Raw genomic sequence first — 18,850 nt, 5'->3', positions numbered from 1 at the left:
ATCTCTCTCCCCATCCAATTCTTTAAAAAATTATTTAATGTTTATTTATTTTTGAGAGAAAGAGACAGAGCAAGAGTTGGAGAGTGGCGTAGAGAGAGAGGGGAGACACAGAATCTGAAGCAGGCTTCAGGCGCTGAGTTGTCAGCACAGAGCCCAGTGCGGGCTTGAACTCACAAACCTCGAGATCATGACCTGAGCCACAGTCAAACTCTTCACCAACCGAGACACCCATGCACCCCCTCCCCACCCAATTCTGACTTTTATTTTGATTTGGAATCATACCTGACACAATTGGCAGCACTACTTTCTCAAACTTCCACAGAAGTTCCCTGCCTGCTGGGTCCCCTGGCCTTCCTCACTGTCCCTCCCTCAGACCATCTGCACTTTCTCTTCTCTCGAAAGAGTTCCCACCTTCTTTGTTCCCAGAACACACACCTTTATGTAACTGTTCATTTTAGCCACAGTCCAACAAATACTTATCAAGCACCCTAAATACATGTCACTATTCTACAAACTCTGAGCCAATGACCTGGGTTTCTAAATCTTGCTACTCAATGTGTAGCATTACCAGCATGGACCAACAGCATTGGCATTGCCTGAGAACACAACAGAAATTCAAATTTTTGGGTCCTAGCCCAGGTCAACTAAATCAAAGTCAGCATTTTTAACAAGATTCTCAGGAAATTTGTGTTCATGTTACAGTCGGAGAGGCATTGTCCAAATTATCCAAATCTCCTGCGAATGATGGAGATTTAGAAGAAGCCCTCTGTTATGAACTGAGTGCTTGTGTCCTCCCAAATTTATATTGAAATCCTAAACCCCAAAGTGACTGACCATGTTAGGGAGTGGGGCTTTGGGAGGTGATTAGGTCATGAAGTTTGAGCTTTCATGATAGGATTAGTGCCCTTATGAAGGAGATCCCACAGAGCTGTATTGCCCCTTCAGCCATGTGAGGACACAGTGAGAAGATGGCCATCTGTGAACCAAGAAGTGGGCTTTCACCAGACACTAGCTCTGTAGCCTTAATCTTGGGCTTTCAAAGTCTTCAAATTGTGACAAAAGACTTCTGAAACCAATACTGCACTGTATGTTAACTAACTTAAATCTAAAAAAAAGAGAACTGTAAGAAATAAATGTTTATTGAGGTACCTGGGTGGCTCCGTTGGTTAAGCATCGAACTCTTGATTTCTGTTCAGGTCATGATCTTACAGTTTGTGGATTTAAGCCCCATGTCTGGCCCTCCACTGATGGCACAAAGCCTGTTTGGGATTCTCACCTTTCCTCTCCCTCTGCCTTTCCCCTCCACTATCTCTCAAAAATAAATAAATAAACGTTAGGAAAAAGAGAAATAAACGTTTATTGTTTAAGCCACCTAATCTATGGTAATTTGCTACAGCAGCTGAAAGGAACTAAGACATTCCCTCAAATTCCCTCTTTTCTGTCTCAAAAGATCTTTGGCACTTTATCTACATTCTCTTCATTACCCCAGCCTCAGCTTCCTCACTTCTGACACAAGGATAACATTTCTCTCCTGGGGGGGCTGCAAAAACTGAAAGGAAAAACATGCATGCAAGTCCTACTAGACCACTTGGTGGCTTCCTAACTTGGTTTCATAACCTTTTCTTCTGCAAGAAACGTCCTTGCCCTGTTTCCCCATCTCTCCCACTTGTGGGAGGATCTGATCTAGCATTTCATTTTCTCCTCTCAAACTTTCTTCTGTGCTGCACACATTCCCTCTGCATAAAAACACGTCAACACGTCTCTGTTTTCCTCACCCTTCCAGAACCCTGAAATTTTGTTCCATCTTGGACCTTCCTTTCATTTTTATCTCTAAAATGGAAGACCAATTACTGCTCCCAAAGCTTCAATGTCCCAGCCCCATTTTTCAGCTCCACCATCTCACTTCCACTTCAACCACTGGAGTTCACCTGATTTTGCTTTGAGATTACAAAAACTTTTTTTGTTATTTTACTAGCCATTTCTCAGGACATAGCTCTTATTATTCCAGAAAGTCAAAAAGTTTCCTAGTTCATCGTGACCTCAGGATCTTTTTAATCTTTTCATGGTATCTTTAAGCTAAAAGAAACAAAAGGACAGTTGTATTTATTTGTGAAATAATTAGGTTCAAACTTAATAGTAGTACTTTGCAAAATGTTCAAAAGATGTTGCTGTCTCCTTAAAACATGCAAAATATGCCATCATGCTCCTGTGAGTTCAACATGGCACCTCAGTGCCTTTACCCACAGTTGGGGATGATGAGTTTATCCTGTCCTTCTGATAGCGTGCCAGTTGCCAACCACTCTTACACAAAACTCTCTTTCCTTAATTTATAGTATCTTCAGTAATTACCATAGCCGCTTCTTTGACTCTGCTAGTGGCTTCAGTTCATTTCAGCATTATCAACTGCCTTTGCCCAGCTCTACCTGAGGATGGCTCACCAGCATCTCAACATTTCTACAAGCAAGATTAGGCTTTGTCTCTCACAGAAGACAGGTCATCGTGTTTTCCCAGTAATTATTATCATTCAGTTCAAAAGTGGACATTATGTTTGATTTCCTTCTTGGGTACTTTCCACATCTAGTGAGTCATGGAGATTTGGGAATTGTTCTTGTTACGACGTAGCTCATGGCTTTGTGTTAATAGCATTCTGGTGTAGATTTTCACTGACTCTGGTCTGGACTCAGGGAGAATTTCCTTCATGCCCTCAGTCTCTCCTCAGTCTTTCCACTATATCCCAAATATTCTTCCTTTATGTATGTACCAAAGCTTTAACTGTATTTTTTTTTACCCCATCCCTTGGCCAAGGTAAATGGTCCAGGGGAGGTGGTCCAGGGGAGGCATTGATCCAAGTTGGACCAGTCATACCCTGATTTTAGCCACAAATGACTGATCTAAGGTTACAAGTTTGGGCGATCACATGACCCTAACAACGCTTTCCTCCAGATTTCTCCAACCTGCTACTGGAGAAAGAATAACTTAGGTTGGCTGATACCTATATTTTCTGAGAAGGGGAAGCCTTGGAAAAGAATAGTACTAATACACATTGAAAAGCAAAACAGAGAGAGAGGGAGAGAGAGAGAGAAGGAGGGAAGGAGAAGGACACACAGAAAGAAGAACAGAGAGAAAAAGAGAGATACAGGTAGACAGACAGGTAAACAGAAATGAAAAGTTTTGTCAGTGGTTTCTGGCATCTAGTTCTCCATCCCTTCCCTTTCCTGGTGTGCATGGACAAACTTTTCTTATGTGATCTACTTTATATTTCTTGTATATAAGTTAGTTTAACATGGATTTCTGTCACTTGCAATCAAGAGAATCCTGACCAAAAAATAGAAATAGAAACCCCAAATAAGATAAAGGAATCTCTCGGAGTATTGGGTCCAGGGTTTCTATAATATAAGATGTGAAAATAGACCCAGAAGAGGGATTTTTCACACAATAATTGAAGTGCTTTTTAACTAACCTAAGGGTACACTCACTTTTGGTGTATTTATTAGTAGATATATTCTACTCAAAGAACTATTCAATCATGTATTAATCACAAAACTCACTGAAATAGGAAAGAAGAAAAGATTAGTTTAGAATTCCTAGGGGAAAAGAAACCCAAGAGAGTCACGGTTAAACTGAAATGCAGTAAACAGCATTTAATTTTAACTTTTTTATGATTCTTTTTTCTGGCCCAAAGGAATAGACACATTTCAGTTATTGGACTTATTTGCTTACCACTCATGACAACTTTTCTGGTTAAATGTTCCAAACCTTTTAAGGAGTGAAAAAGGAAAGCCCTGGGGGAATATAATTTCATGCTTGTTTTCAACTCCATGCTGAAATTCACTAGGGTTAGCTGTTTGAGGGTGAGAGAATGGTTTCCTTGGGACAGAATAATTCCTTGACTCTAACTCAAAAGGGATAAAAAACAAACATGGACAGAAATTGTGATGTTTGGAGTCTCTTCTCAAGAAGACCAGTTTGGAAAATGAACAAAAAAACAAGTATAGAATGTTCACATTTCAGACACAACCCATCTTTCTTCCCCTTCCAGGAATATCTAGAGAAGGTACTACCCCCTTTTCCGCTCATCAAAGCATCCAGTCTAATTTTTTTTTTTACTTCTACAAAGAATTAATTTAATAACTAAGTAATGATCTATGGATTAAATGCATTATTGACAATTTAAATCTTTTTTAATGTTTATTTATTTTTGAGAGAGAGAGAGAGAGACAGAGAGAGAGAAACAGCATGAGCGGGGGAAGGACAGAGAGAGAGGGAGACACAGAATCTGAAGCAGGCTCTAGGCTCTGATCTGTCAGCACAGAGCCCGACGCGGGGCCCAAACCTGCAAACTGGGAAATCATGACCTGAGCTGAAGTCAGACGCTTGACCAACTGAGCCACCCAATCGCCCTCATTATTGACAATTTAAATGCAAGGTGAATGTTCACATTGGGATGTATTCTTCCCATTTGAATTGAGAAATATTCACTCATTCAGTCAACCAATAATTACTGAGGACCTATGGTGTGCTGGACACTGCACCAGTATTGATGGTCCAATTGTGAGCTAACAGCTAAGCCTGGTCCAGGTGGAGCTGATATTCTCCACTAGCTTTTTTTTCTTTTCAGAACAAGAGTAAAATTTTGGACTAAAAGGGCAACCATCATTTTCTGAGGTATTCTTTCATACCTATGAAATTATTTTTTTAATTTGCATAACCACATAGAATTTACAGCAGCTTATTTGAGTCTAAACGTCTAAAGGATCCACGGAATTTTTTCCTTGTTAGGTAAAATAAATAAATAAATAAAAGTGAAAATCTGACCAAGATTCCTAGTCAACGTTAATAAGCTGGCCCAATGAATTCATAACATTTAAAATTAGTTTTTATTTTTAAACTATGCCAGTAAAAGTGAGCTACACAGCTTATTGGGAAATATAAATCAATCATTGTAGCATAGTCTCTTGAATGATGTTTTGGTATTACTTTAAAAAAATTTTTTTTAACATTTATTCATTTTTTGAGAGACAGAGTGAGACACAGAGTATGAATGGGGGCGGGGCAGAAAGAAAGGGAGACACAGAATCTGAAGCAGACTCCAGGCTCTGAACTATCAGCACAGAGCCCAATGTGGGGCTCGAACTCATAAACCTCTAGATCATGACCTGAGCCGAAGTTAGATGCTTAACTGACTGAGCCACCCAGGCATGCCCAGTATTCGTTTATGAGGCTATCAATTGGAAATATTTTCAAACTTTTTAAAAAATCAAGAACTTTGTTAAAGGGACCTCTACTTATGGTATGCTAATGATGCTTGAGTTTTACCAGTGAGAAAATTTTGTATTTCATCAAGTTAGTTGAGATTATTATACCTAATTAAATCAACAAAGAAAACAACAACCAAACCACTACAGTTCTAGGGTAAGGCTTCATAATTTTAAAAGATGTCAAAATCATTTAATTTAGAATAAGTAAAATAAATAAATATTGGTTACTACTTAGATGTGAGCAAGTAGTAATAGTGTTTAGACTGGTGGTTTTCAGTGCGGTGGGGGTATAGCTCAGTGGTAGAGCATTTGACTGTAGACTGGCAGTTTTCAAATAATTAGCAAAGGAGATCTGATTAAAGGATATGTGATTTGTCCTGTGGTTTGTTACTAAAATAGGGCAATAAATCATGGACTTAATATTTCAATGGTCCCTTTGGAATCTAGATTCTGAAGAGCTGCCTTTGAAGATAAATACCACAGCATGTCACCTACTTTTTTTCTTAATGCAAAATATATCATATCAGCATCCTGACTTGTCAGGGGGAAGGCAATGAGGCCTATAATTCTGGAGGGCACAGACAAAATTATCAGACTTGTGGGTTCTATTTTGGAATTTTCCTTTGCGCAGATTCCCTTCTGTTCTCTAAGCTTCTTTAAGTTGACACAAGTCAAGACCATTATTTTCTTTGCCTTTGGGTATAGTTCTGTTTATTGACTTTTTTTTTCTTAATGTTACCTAAATAGTTACCAATTAACACAAAAAAGTACATTAAGATATCTTGTATACACACACAAAAGGAAAACCAAAGTTTATTGCCTCATATTGACATCTTCATTATTATTTTTATAGGCCTGAGAGTTGGATCATCCTCTGACTTTAAAATTAAAGGAAACTAGCATTACTGTCAAAAGGAGAGTTTTTAGTCATTCTTGTACAAAATTTTTGTTTTAGAAATGAGGATACCGACACTCAACAAGATGAAATAATTTAGATAACATTATGCAACTAAAAATGGAAGTCATGTCTTCTCATTTTAAATCTCGTGCAAATAGTCCTTTGGTAAAGAATGATGACTATCTTCTAGGCACTGTGTTAAATTCTCATGGATTATTTTATTGTGTCTCACATCCAAATTATGATGGCTGTGTGTAGATTATTATCCTATTTCTCCACCACTTACTGTATTCACTCTCTTTGTGTTATGACTTGCTGCTCCCCTAAATAAAAAATACAGTCTAATTCCCTATTCCTTAAATCTGGGCAAATCTTATGACTTGCTTTGACCAAAGATGGAGGAAGAAGTTTTGAGACCTCTCAAAACTCTTGCCTATTTCCTCCTGTTCTCAAGTGGAATTCTTTTCATTCTACATGAACAAGCCCAAGGTAGCCTGATGGAGGATGAAAGATGTGGATCAATCACCTGTCTTGACCCAGCTGACAGTCAGCCTAGCTTCAGAAGCAGAGCCTCTAGGTGAGGGGCAGCTGAACCAGAGACACATGAATGAGCCCAACCAACACGAGAGGAATCATCCAGTTGAGTCAAGCTCAAATTGCTACACACAGAATCATGAGCTAAACAAATTGCCATTTTAAGGCAATAAGTTTTGAGGTGTTTGTTATGCAGCAAAGCTACAGAATAAAGACAGGCATTCTGTTAGTAGATTTGTCTGACTTCACAACCTGTACTCTTAACCACTGTAAGCTCCTGGGGCGGGGACTACAGTTCACATGGAATTCCCCTACCAATGTGAGGCCTAGAGTAGGCCTTCAATAGCTTTTGATGAATGAATGATTATGTAAGTGTATTTCATAATCTCTAACTTGCCCAACCTCCAAAAATAATAAATGCAAAGATACCACATGAACTCTGTGGGTCAAAAGGAAAGGAGACAATCCAACAGAAAAGTAGGCGATACATGTGAATGGGCAGTTTGTAAAAAGAAAAAAGGATGATAATCTGTAGCCAATTAAGCTGAATATGCTCTATCTCCCTGGGGGACCTGATGTGCAATGGTTGCAAACAGTAACCTCTGTGGTAGTTTGTGCATCTTGTTGTTTGTATTGGTTGCCCTAAGGAACCATGGAGACAACCCTTTCCAGTGGACATTCATATCTGATTTGCTATCCCCAGTGTAGGCCCCAGACAGGTTTGCGGGGTGCCCCAAAGCACAGTGACCAAGGTCCACATTGACCAAGTTGTCATGTCCATCTGTTACTAGCTGAAGAACAAGGGGCATGTGGTTAACACCCTATTCAGGGCCAATTTCAAGTTCCCTGACCATCGAAGAGTCACATCTCCAAGAAGTGGGACTTGAACAAGTGAATGAATTGAGGACATGGTGGCTGAAAAGTGGCTCATCCCAGATGGCTGTGGGGTGAAATACATCCCTAATCATGGCCCCCTGGACAAATGGTAGGCCCTCCACTCTTGAGAGCCTTGGTGTTACCCTCTTCTTGCTCATGCCCACCAATAAATCCTAACTCCTGTCAAAAAAAAAAAAAAAAAGAAAGAAAGAAAGAAAGAAAGAAAGAAAGAAAGAAAGAAAGAAATAGGAATACAAATGGCCAAGACAAACATGGAAATAGACTCATGTCTGCTCGTAATTACAGAAGTGGAATTTAAGATAATTTATATGTGTATATATGTATATACACATATATGAAAAGATTCACTCTACCAGGGTTAATCAATGGTGGTCAGAAAAATTTACAAATAAGAACACATTTTGACAATCCTTTCATTCTTTATTTCATTACTAAAATCTTTTATTTGTCATTTCTTATTGGGTGGAGAATGTAAAGTTTTCAGGAAAGTTAAGTCATTTACTTATCAAGAAAAATAATCCCATGTTAAGAAGTCAGAATATTGGAGGAAGACAGATAACACTACCACAACTCAGTAGAGTTACTTTCTTCCTGACACTGTAATTACTCCTGGCCCATATACTTTAGCTGGCTGGCCATGGAAGGGAGAAAATTCAAGGCTGGCTTCTGTAGAGGCTGCCACAGCAAATGGCGCTCATAGAACTCATCAAAAGGAAGACAATGAGCTCCATCCAGCTGTAGCAGAATGTCAAAAATGGCAATACACATTTATAATAGAAGTCAAGAATTCCTAGCCAATTCATGTATTATTTTATTTCATTAACAACAATGATTTGTGGACATTATTTAATGAGATTCTCCTTACAGTTCTATGAAGCGAAGATTATTCTTATTCCCATTGGACAGATGAGAAAATGGAAGTTCAGAGTGGTCACACAGTTACTCAGTGGGAGAGAAGTGGTCAGAAATGACATTTGACTGTAGACCCTCACTCATCACTACTCACATCCTGATGGGCCATCTGTTAGTAGCTGGTCAGTACTCAACTACAGCTTTTTACCATTAAACACATCTTTCAGTCCCTGGGATCAGCAGGGACTTGGGGAACTCAAGTGGATGGATATTAATGTTGGTTTGGGTCCTATAAATGATTGTCAGTGAGATAAGTGGAAAGATGTATAAGAAGAATACCAGCCATTAATGTTGATGTGAAGGAAGGGAGAAATGAATGGGACTGGTACATTCAGGAGACCTAAAATACGAGAAGCAAAGCAAAGCAAAACAAAACAAGCCTCTACAGAGGATAAAGAGAGTGGTTACTGTGAGAGAAAATGAGGAAATCTTTTCTTGAAGCCATGAGAAAGAAGAAAAAGAAAGAATGGCAGGCATTGGAATGGGGATCCCCAGCTAGGATTCACAGATCCTCATAGTATCTATGGAGAGATTTCAGGGAGTGCAAGAACTTGAATTCGTTTGGGAAATTTATATCTTTATTTTCACTCATCCAGAAGTAACTATTTTCTTCTGTTGCCAATATAGGCAGGAAATCACAGGAGTGATTTCCACAGGCCTTGTGCTTTTGGCACCATCCATCCAGCTTGAGGATCAAGGTGTGAATAATGGAGCACATGCTGTATTTCCCATTTCAACTAAAAGAACCTTTAGCCTTATTCCAAAATACATTTTGAGCAAAGGTTAAGGATCAATGGCTCTAGAACCCTCCTTCTTTAATTTGAATATGTAATAAGTCACCTGGGACACCTATTAAAATGCGAATTGTGATCTAGCAGCTCTGGGGTGGGGCATGAGACTAACAGGCGAGATCGTAGGTGATTCCAGAATCACACTTGAATAATCAGGCTGCAGAGCTATTTGGATATAGTTTTAAGGTTAAAGATTCATTTTTGGATAGGTATAAAAATTTCTTTGAAGCTATAGAGTCTATGATGTTTGGTGTGCATTTTATACTTCCTGTGAACAATTACCTCAAAAATATTCTGTTGTTATTTATCAGTTTATGGAATTATGTAAATTGTTCCCACATCCGAGATTTTGTATCAACTTGCTGATACCTTTATTATTTCATTTATTGTATGCTATTATAACTGTTTGTGATACATGCTCCCCCAATTTATATGATGACCACATCTCCAGGATCTATCAGAGTGCTTTGCAAAGTTTAAGTTCTTTTTTTTAATGTTTTATTTATTTCTGAGAGAGAGAGAGACAGCATGAACAGGGGAGGGTCAGAGAGAGAGGGAGACACAGAATCTGAAACAGGCTCCAGGCTCTGAGCTAGCTGTCAGCACAGAGCCCGATGCGGGGCTCAAACCCACGAGCAGTGAGATTATGACCTGAGCCGAAGTTGGATGTCCAACTGACTGAGCCACCCAGGCACCCCAAATTTTAAGTTTTTAATCATCATTTGGCAGGGAGTTTATTGATATAATGGTTTTGTTCTTGCTTTGAACTGTGGGTGCTGGCATTTGAAATGTATAATCCTTACCCTAAACACATCTGTATTTAATTCCCAAAGCAATTTTGGGAGATGAAATATCTTGTTTAATTTTCCTCATCACCCAAATAGTCCTTTTTACCTGGGGCATACTTGCTTTTTAATTACACTTCCTTTTGTCTAATTTAGCTTGAGAGGCCTGTTCATAACTCTGATCCACAACCCAAGATAGAAATGACATTTCTGGGTGCTTCTCGGTCAAAAGATTTCCTGGCAGAACAATTTCTGGCTGATACAATTGGAGTGATACAAAGTTCTGATACACCCCAGCTCAAGGCATGTAGTATAAATTGTGTATGCCCCCTAATGGACATAAAGTAAACTTTGCCTGGTTCTAAGTCCTAGGTGTTTGGGCCTTAGCCTTCTTAACAAAAGGATACAGGTGTGTTCAGAGGCATCAGGGGTTTATCTGAAACCCAGATCCATAATCACAAGGGTGAAGGGGTGAGATTTTTGAGTATATTTGGCTTGAAAGGTCCAGACTGGCTTGGATATATATATGTATATTTTTCTGAGAACTCTTCAAAGGTTTTCTTATGGACACACTCATTGCTTCTTAGGGCAAAGGGAGTTGAAGCACACATTGTGGGACTGCCACCCCCCGTGGGAGTTCCACTACCTCTCCTGCTCCCGTGTCCCGTCAGGTGGGATTTTTCTACCTATAGCCTCAGGTTGGTTTTCCCTGGTTCCCAGCCTACCATCTCATCTGGGAGGAAATCTGTTGAGCAGTTAGCTCTCTGTGCCCTCTTCTAGTGGGATTTGCTGTGGTGCCTCTGGCTCAAGTGTTCTTTCTGTGATATTGAGCTTGTGCGGCACTTCCCTCTGATTTCTGGACCTATTTGTAATGCCCCCTGATCCCCGAAGGGCCTTTCTGCTATGTCTGGGCTTCTGTTTTCATTCACACTCTGAATTCTTGTTTTGAGCCTCTCCCATGTCTCTCTCCTTGGGGAATGGAATCTTGCCAGAGGCTGGAACTCTGGGGAAACTACAGATGATTATGGCTGGATTGTCTAGTCCTCAGAGTCATATTCACTCTGTCAACTGCAGTCATCTGCCAGAGGACGCCAGGACTTATAACCCCTTGGGCTACCAGTAATCTGAACTGTGCTTTGGGATGGCTGTTTCCTGAGTCCCTACTCTTCACCATGTACTAGAAGAGTGGTCCTTGTGGAGGTTATTTCAGATCACATCACTCCTGCACTCAAAACCCTCCAGTGGTGTCAACTGCACTCTAAGTGAAAAACAGATGCCATACAGAGGCCCACAGCCCTACAAGATCTGTCCCAACACCAAAAGTCCCATCTCTTACCCAAGACCCTATAGTCATCCTCAGACAGAGCCACCTTGCTGGTCCTCCAATAGAAGGCCCATACCTGACCCAGAATCTTTGCATTGGTTAATCCTTCTGCCCCGGAAAATCCTGTCCCCTGTGTTCACAGGGGTCAGTCCTTCACTCCTAACTCAGAAGCTGCCTCTCAGTGAGTCCTTCCCTGGCTACTTGATTTGAAATTTCAAAGAATGCTCCTCATTCTTCCCTCCATCCCCATTCCCTAGTTCCCCATTTTTCATTGATTTTCTCCTAAACCCTTATGACGACTTGACATACTATATCTTTTACCAACTTATTTTGTTCATGGTCTGACCCCTCATCTAGAATGTAATCTGCATAAAGGCTAGGGTTGTTATTTTTATCCTCTTCTATCGTAGAATATTTACTGAGTAGGTATCTAACAAATATTTGTTGAATGAATGAATACATGAATGAATGAAGGTTTCTTTGCAAGGCGATAAAAATGTTCTCAAATTATGCTGATGGTTGTACATATCTATGAATATATTAAACATCATTGGAGTGTACAGTTTATTTCTATGTTCTTTATTTATAAATGTTCATTTATTTATTTTGAGACAGAGACTGGTAGAGAGCAAGCAGGTGAGACAGAGAGAGAGGGAAAGAGAAAGACAGAGAGAGGATCTCAAGCAGGCTTTGCACTGTCAGTGCCGAGCCCGAGGTAGGGCTCAAACTCACAAACCATGAGATCATGACCTGAGCTGAAACCAAGAGTCAGATGAGTAATTGACTGAGCCACTCAGGTGCTCCAGAGTATATACTTTAATGAAGTGAATTGTATGGCATATGAAATAAAGCTGTTGAGAAGAGAGGGAGAGACAGGTACCATATCCCAGGCACTGTAATGAAGGACTTGGCTGTGTATGGCCTGTGTGAGTGGATATGAGGTCATTATGATGAGCTTGGCTTGAAATCTGAATTAGCAGAGGTATCTGCACAACAGTTATAAAGCAGGGGCTCTAGTATCAGAGGACAAAGGTTCAAATCCGACTGCACCCCTTTCTAGTTGTGGAATCTTGGGAAAGTCAATGAATTTCTCTGTTTTTGTTTTTGTTTTGCAAAATAAGCTGACAATAGTACCAAACTCTAGTGGTTATTGTTGTAAGGATTAAATCCAACAATTTCTGCAAATGGCTTAGCACAGGATATGGCTCCCATGGTGAATGCTCAATACCTGGTTGTTATTTTAATTTTTATTATTGTCATTATTTTATGGAGTCCTAGGGATACGCTGCTGGAGAAAATCAGATGGTATGGTTGTAGCAAGGTCTCAGAGACATTATCTCTCACTAAAATTTGCCTTGACTTTCTCTGGCCTGTCAGGCATTCCCTTCCTTACACCAAACCTTACCCTGGCCCTACTATACTTTCATGGCTTTGATTCTATTTTAGTTCACAAACAAGGTGGCCCACCAACCTCAGGTGGAGCTTGTTAAAATCCTCAAGCCTCACATTAGGAGTGAAGCAGGGGTCCTCAAAGTGTGGTCCTGGGACCTGAAGCATCAGCATCACCAGCCCCACAAGAGGATGGATGAACCGGAAATTCAGGGCAAAGACAAATAACCTGTGTTTTATCAGGCCTTCTAGGTGATTCTGATGCATGCTGAAGTTGAGAATAATTAGCCAAGTGGAATCTGATGCTTGATAAGCTCCTCATGTGATTCTGACCTGCTCGTTTGCATATTATCATTGCCTAACTAGCACTAGGTCAAGAGCATTACACTGAATCACCCATTACCTAGTGATGGCAAAACCTCCACTAATGGCTAAACCATCCAAAGCAGAAACAGCCTCAGAATTCTCTTACATGGACAGGCTCTCAGCAAAGAAACAGACAGCTCAGACAAACACAGACAAACTCTGGATACACTAATTTCTATTAGCTTACTTGTTTATTTTATTTGGGGCACAAGCTTTTTTTCAATGCTACATTATCATTTGATTCATTTAATCTGTCACCAAATATTTATCATGTCCATATTATGTGTCATCATGTAACAACAGTGGAGGCATCAACAACAGTGGAGGAATGTCACCACCTGTGAGAAAACATTTTGGAGGACAAAACTGATCACTAACAGAAACTATGGCATTTCCTCTCACAGGGAGCCTCAACAACTAGGTAGACGACATCCCATATCGGCCACGTAGATACTGACTCTCTTAAATGTAGGAGAGAGGACTGTAGGCTTTTTTTTTTTAGGGTTTGCAAGGCCTAGTGACACCAAAAAAAGTGAACATTTATTTGTAGCATGTTCTTAATTTTCTTGACACAAGATAAGTGTTTTTTAATTCCTTGTGAGAGTTCAAAGATTCTCCCTCCCAAAGCTGTTATAACCCCAAAATAAGTTAGTGAAAATAAAAACAATAAAACATAGCCTCATTGGGGAACAGAGAGGAACTTGGTAAAGATGCTGAAATAGTGGAGCTTGTAAAATATTAGCGTGGTGGACACTAGGTGCCCTTATGCAATTTCAAATCCTAAGAAACGATTGTGTTGCTTTTTAAAACCCAGGTAATAGGTTTTGATTGTGCTTTTATTTTTTTTTAATTTTTTTAATTTTTAAAATATTGTTTAACTGTTTTATTTATTTCTGAGAGAGAGAGAGGCAGCGTGAACAGGGGAGGGTCAGAGAGAGGGGGAGACACAGAATCTGAAGCAGGCTCCAGGCTCTGAGCTAGCTGTCAGCACAGAACTTGATGCAGGGCTCGAACCCATGAACCATGAGATCATGACCTGAGCTGAAGTCAGACGCTTAACCGACTGCACCACCCAGGTGCCCCTTGATTGTGCTTTTAAGCATGTGTTGAAATCATATCACAGTATGGACCTGAGAAATGCATCTTACTTCTGTCCATGCCCTGGCATCAAGATAAGATTATAGCAAAGGAAACAAGAGGAAGGTGCCATCCATACATGTCACTGTCTCTCTAAACTTATCCAAGATCATCAAGAATTTTCTTTAGAAAAGAGTGTTCCAGCTAATCAATCGTATTTCTCAGGCTTACCAGTTTAATATGTTCTCGCTTCTGGTATTTTTCACTGTAATACTGTTCTTGTCGAAGATTAAGCAGCTGCTGCTGTTGTTTGTCCTTCAGGTCTATTAACTTTTGGGTCATTTCAGCATCTAGGGCAGCAAGATCTTGCTCAATTGTTGATGAACCATGGTCAGGACTGCTGGGTTCTGATCTGCAGAGACACAGAGCTTGACTCACAAAACATGCAGGTCATAACAAGGTGGAAGGAAAGTTGTACACCAGAGTTCCTCCTACATAGACTGCTGTGTTTGGAAATGAATGTTTTGATAAAATACTTGAGATAGAGGCTGATACCCCAAGGATAAACTTAGCAGAGGACTCTCAAAGCACAGAGAGTGGATGACATTTGTGAGATTTCAGGTAAAGGCAGAAAAGGAAAGCCAGTAGGCTGGGGGCCCTGTCGTAGTGGTGGAGAGAATGATAATCCCCCCTTGGGAAAAACAATGTCTAATAAGGATTTTTTAAGACTTCTATTTTTTAGTTTTTTTTTTTTTAAAGGACATGTATAACGTAATTCCCAGTTGCTTATCTATTATAACAACTTCAGTAGACTCTACAATTGGTTTCTGTCAAGAAGGTTGAAGCAGTGGTAAATTTTGCATCCAGGTCATATGGATAGAAAACAGAACATGTGCAGACACCACATACTTGCAGACCCTGCCCCCTACCCCACCCCCAAAGCTGACATGTTCTGTTTCTTGACATCTTTTAATAGCAAAGATACATTATTAAAATAAATTTCTTTAGGGGATGTACCAACTTCATGGATATCTCTACCCAAAATGGCACTTTCCTACAAATGCTTAGGTTACAAGAGAAGGGAGGATGCATGAGTTCACTGAAAAATATTTACTGAGTGCTTACACTCACAGGGTAACTTTCTTTGAATTATTCATAGTCAGAGAATTACATAGATATTGAGAAGTTTAAGAGTATTGTTGAAATAATTCAAAGCAATTCTAACTTATTATTGTACTAAAGCATATGGTGTGATTCCTTCAAATTTTATGCTGTTACTTTTTTTAGGACACACAGGAGAGGAGATAGTATTGAGAATGGGTGACCAAGAGCAGGTCTGTTTTCTTCATGCTTATGGAAACTTCTGCAGTAAGAAAACTAAACCACTTAAGATGTCTAGCACATCAGATTCTGACTCTCTGTTTTTCATTTGTGGCCAGGTGGAATAGGTGAACATTTCTTGACTCAGCTGACATTAATTCTTATTGCTTTCATTTTGATTTAGGCCAGAATTGATGGCATTACAGGGAAAGACAGTTGGTTAGGATCCTATTTTGGCAAATAAGTGATGCAGAATTCCCTCAGAAGTTTCTATTTGTATTTTTATGTGCAATGCCAAATGAGAATAAACACTCTTCAAGGCTCATGGAGTCTGATACATAAAATGGCATGGCAGCACGGAGAGTGGATGACATTTGTGACCTTGCATTCTGGCAAAAATACAAGTCTATTTGTCAATATCACTATAAGTAGCACTGGTGAGGTGACCTGCATCTTGGCATAAACATGAGACACATATATTATCTTTTGTAGCAGGAAGTCAGTGTAGCCAGAACAGAAAGGTGTTTCTTCAGTCAGCCACAATCACTACAATGGCCGTGGCAGAGACAACAGGTCAAATTTATTGACCACCCTACACGTGCCAGGCACTCTCTACTTTTGGCTTTCACAGCAACCCAGCAAGTAGGTATGATTCTCTCCAACTTACATTTGAGGAAACTGAGGTTCATGAGACAGTTTGCCTAAGGGCACAGTATGGAGGAGCCCAGAGCAGCTTGTCCAGGGACAAACAACCAGAGGAAAGCAAAGGCTGTGTTTTTAAAAACAATGTAATCATCGCACACCAGTGTCAGGACAGAAACTATCTTTGAATGATCTGCTTTTGCCATGATGTGGAAACCTCAGTTGAGATGGTGGATATTTGGATAAGAAACTACTCTAATGGACATTATTTCCATTTAGTGCTCTGAGGTATTTTTAGGATTTTAATGTGCATCAAAGGTAACGGGAGATAGACAGACATAATCAGACCTCAGAGGCTTTGTCTCTTGAAGAAAAGTTTCTCTTGATGTATCTTTTGATACTAGATGCTTAAGGGTTTTTGTTTACTTTTTGAGAAGAAGTATAAAAAATAATCAAGGGAACAGTGTTTCTGCATCTGCTGTAAAAACAAGGTTGAAGACATTATCCTCTGTCGCCTAACATTGTCTGTATAAGATCCATGAGATGAATTCTTTTGTAATTTAATACCAGGAAAATGTTTGTCTCTCTTAGAAAAACAAGAAAGTTTGCTTTAATCCAATAAGGAGAATTATCTAACCCATATTCCCTTTTCTCAGAAGCTAAGAGCTAAATTCAGTGTTCAAGGAAAGAAATTACTTTAAATGGTGGGTACTGTCCAATAGAAATGTAACATGGGCCATGTATTTGGTTTTTTCTATATGATTTAAAACTAGTGGCTACCTTGAAAGGTAAAAAGAAATGAGTGAAACTAATTTTAACAACACATTTTATATAGCCTAGTACACCTAAAATATTATTTCAATATGTTATGAAAATAAAATCAATATAAATCAGTATAAATATATGAGCTACATTCTTTTTTAAAATATGAAGTCTTTGAAATCTGCTATATAATTTATACTTACGGCACCTTTCAATTTTAATGAGCCACTTTTCAACGGTTCAATAGTCATATATGGTTAGTGATTTCCATCTTGGACAGCAGGTTTGGATAATTGGTAATTGGATAATTGGTAGCCACTCAGACTATGTATATGTGTGTTGTTTTTCTTTTTCTATTTTCATAGGATTTTTACAAACATCTTCTTTCATAAGTTACTTCAATACTCTATTAGGAGTTTTCAGGATATGATTACTAAGTGAACAAATACGTGAATAAATAAGCGCCCACATATCTAACACAACAACAGAAAGTTAGAAATTTGAGGCCAAGTTTTCACCTGAATTCTTTGTGTACCTGTGTGTAATGTTAATGTCTTTAGCCTTCGGCTTCCTCCTTGAAGAAGTGGCTGTAGTTCACCTGGATAGCTTCCAAGACTACTCTAGTTCTACAAAATTGTGATGTTGTTGCTTTTTAAAGCCCAAGTACTTGGTTTTGATTGTGCCTTTAAGTTAAGTACATGTTAAATCATATGTCACAATATGGATCTGAAGTCAACTCTTACCTCTTTCTATAATCTGACATCAAGGTAAGATTATTCTGTAAGGAAATGAAAGAAAGGATGGAGTAGACTCAGCTCAATGACAGTGGCTTCCATGTTCATGTAGTTTCCTGTATTGCTGTGCGAGCTACTTATGGGTGATAACTGTGTAAGTCTGGTGACTGTCCTTGACTCCCAAGGGCACACAGCAGGCACTCAATTAATGTTGTTTGAATGAATGTGTGAGAGATGCTTCTCCTGGTCAAGGTCTGGGTATGTGGGGCTGGGGGGACCCCTACGCCCAAACATAAGGGTTATCTGTACAAAGCTTTGTGGATTTCAACAAGGCCAGCAAATGGTAGTTGAGACTTCTCTTTTCTATAACAAGTCACCTCTTCGACTAGGTTCTAGAACATAGCAAGATTTCATACCTGTCAGGTTGGCAGCTATAATATGGGAAATTGGCTAACTAGTATTGGGCCCACAGGCCAGAAATCCAGGGTAGGATTCCTACATATCTATTCTTAGGATGCAGGCAAATAAAGACATTCAGTCCACAAGCAAAACTGAGCTGAGGTGGCTTTCCTTCTTGCAGTGTATCCAAAATATGGTGTAAAAACATCAAAAACCCATGTAAAGGACTCTTTTCCTTCATGCTATAAAACAATCCAGAAGTACTCATTCAACTTACTTTTTCTTACTATCCTTTTTGGCTGTCTTTTCCAAAGCTGTCCTCCTTCTCAAGTAGTCATTCTGAATTTCATTATATTTTGTAGTGTGTTCTTTGATAAGGTCAGTGGTTTTCTTGTGGTGTCTTTTAACCAGGTCTTTCATTTCTTTGTAGTGCTTCTTTTGAAGTTTCACAAATGATTTCTGTTGCTTTAGCTCTTCGATAGTCTGTGCTTCCACTTCTGCAACAAACGAGTATAAGAGTGAACAGATGTGGAATGACTGCAAACACAGATGTAAAGAGGAGTAGCAACCTGCCTCTTCAGCAATATTTGCTTGATCCCAGCCAACTGGAGCTTAGAAGCAGAGCTTGCATGTCAAACATATCAGGGTTCCAGTGTGGCTCTGTCATTTGCTAACTTTTGTGATTAAGTCACCAAATTTCTCCAAGACCCAATCTCTTCACTCATAATTTTTTTTTGAAAGTTTGGGCTTCCTAGAAAGAGG

General features: G+C 39.4%; 1 protein-coding gene and 1 non-coding gene across 2 annotated transcripts in view; one reads left to right on the top strand and one right to left on the bottom strand.

Annotated features, from left to right (window-relative positions):
- PLCB1 (phospholipase C beta 1) overlaps window positions 1–18,850 on the bottom strand; it is a 679,751-nt gene that overhangs the window by 88,474 nt on the left and 572,427 nt on the right. The window contains exons 26-27 of the mRNA XM_039224551.1: window positions 18,366–18,585; window positions 14,463–14,643 (exon numbers count right to left, since the gene is read on the bottom strand). Coding sequence (XP_039080482.1) covers window positions 14,463–14,643; window positions 18,366–18,585 — 401 coding nt within the window. The remainder of the gene's footprint in view (window positions 1–14,462; window positions 14,644–18,365; window positions 18,586–18,850) is intronic.
- Window positions 7,220–7,354, top strand: LOC120226794. The gene has a single exon (XR_005527091.1). It is a non-coding gene; the product is annotated as a small nucleolar RNA SNORA70 (small nucleolar RNA).

The sequence above is a fragment of the Hyaena hyaena genome, unplaced genomic scaffold, assembly GCF_003009895.1.
Source record: "Hyaena hyaena isolate Hyena2069 unplaced genomic scaffold, ASM300989v1 scaffold_16, whole genome shotgun sequence".
Lineage (NCBI taxonomy): Eukaryota > Metazoa > Chordata > Mammalia > Carnivora > Hyaenidae > Hyaena > Hyaena hyaena.
The sequence above is the reverse complement of the archived record's forward strand: the minus strand, read 5'-3'. Positions and strand labels throughout refer to the sequence as shown.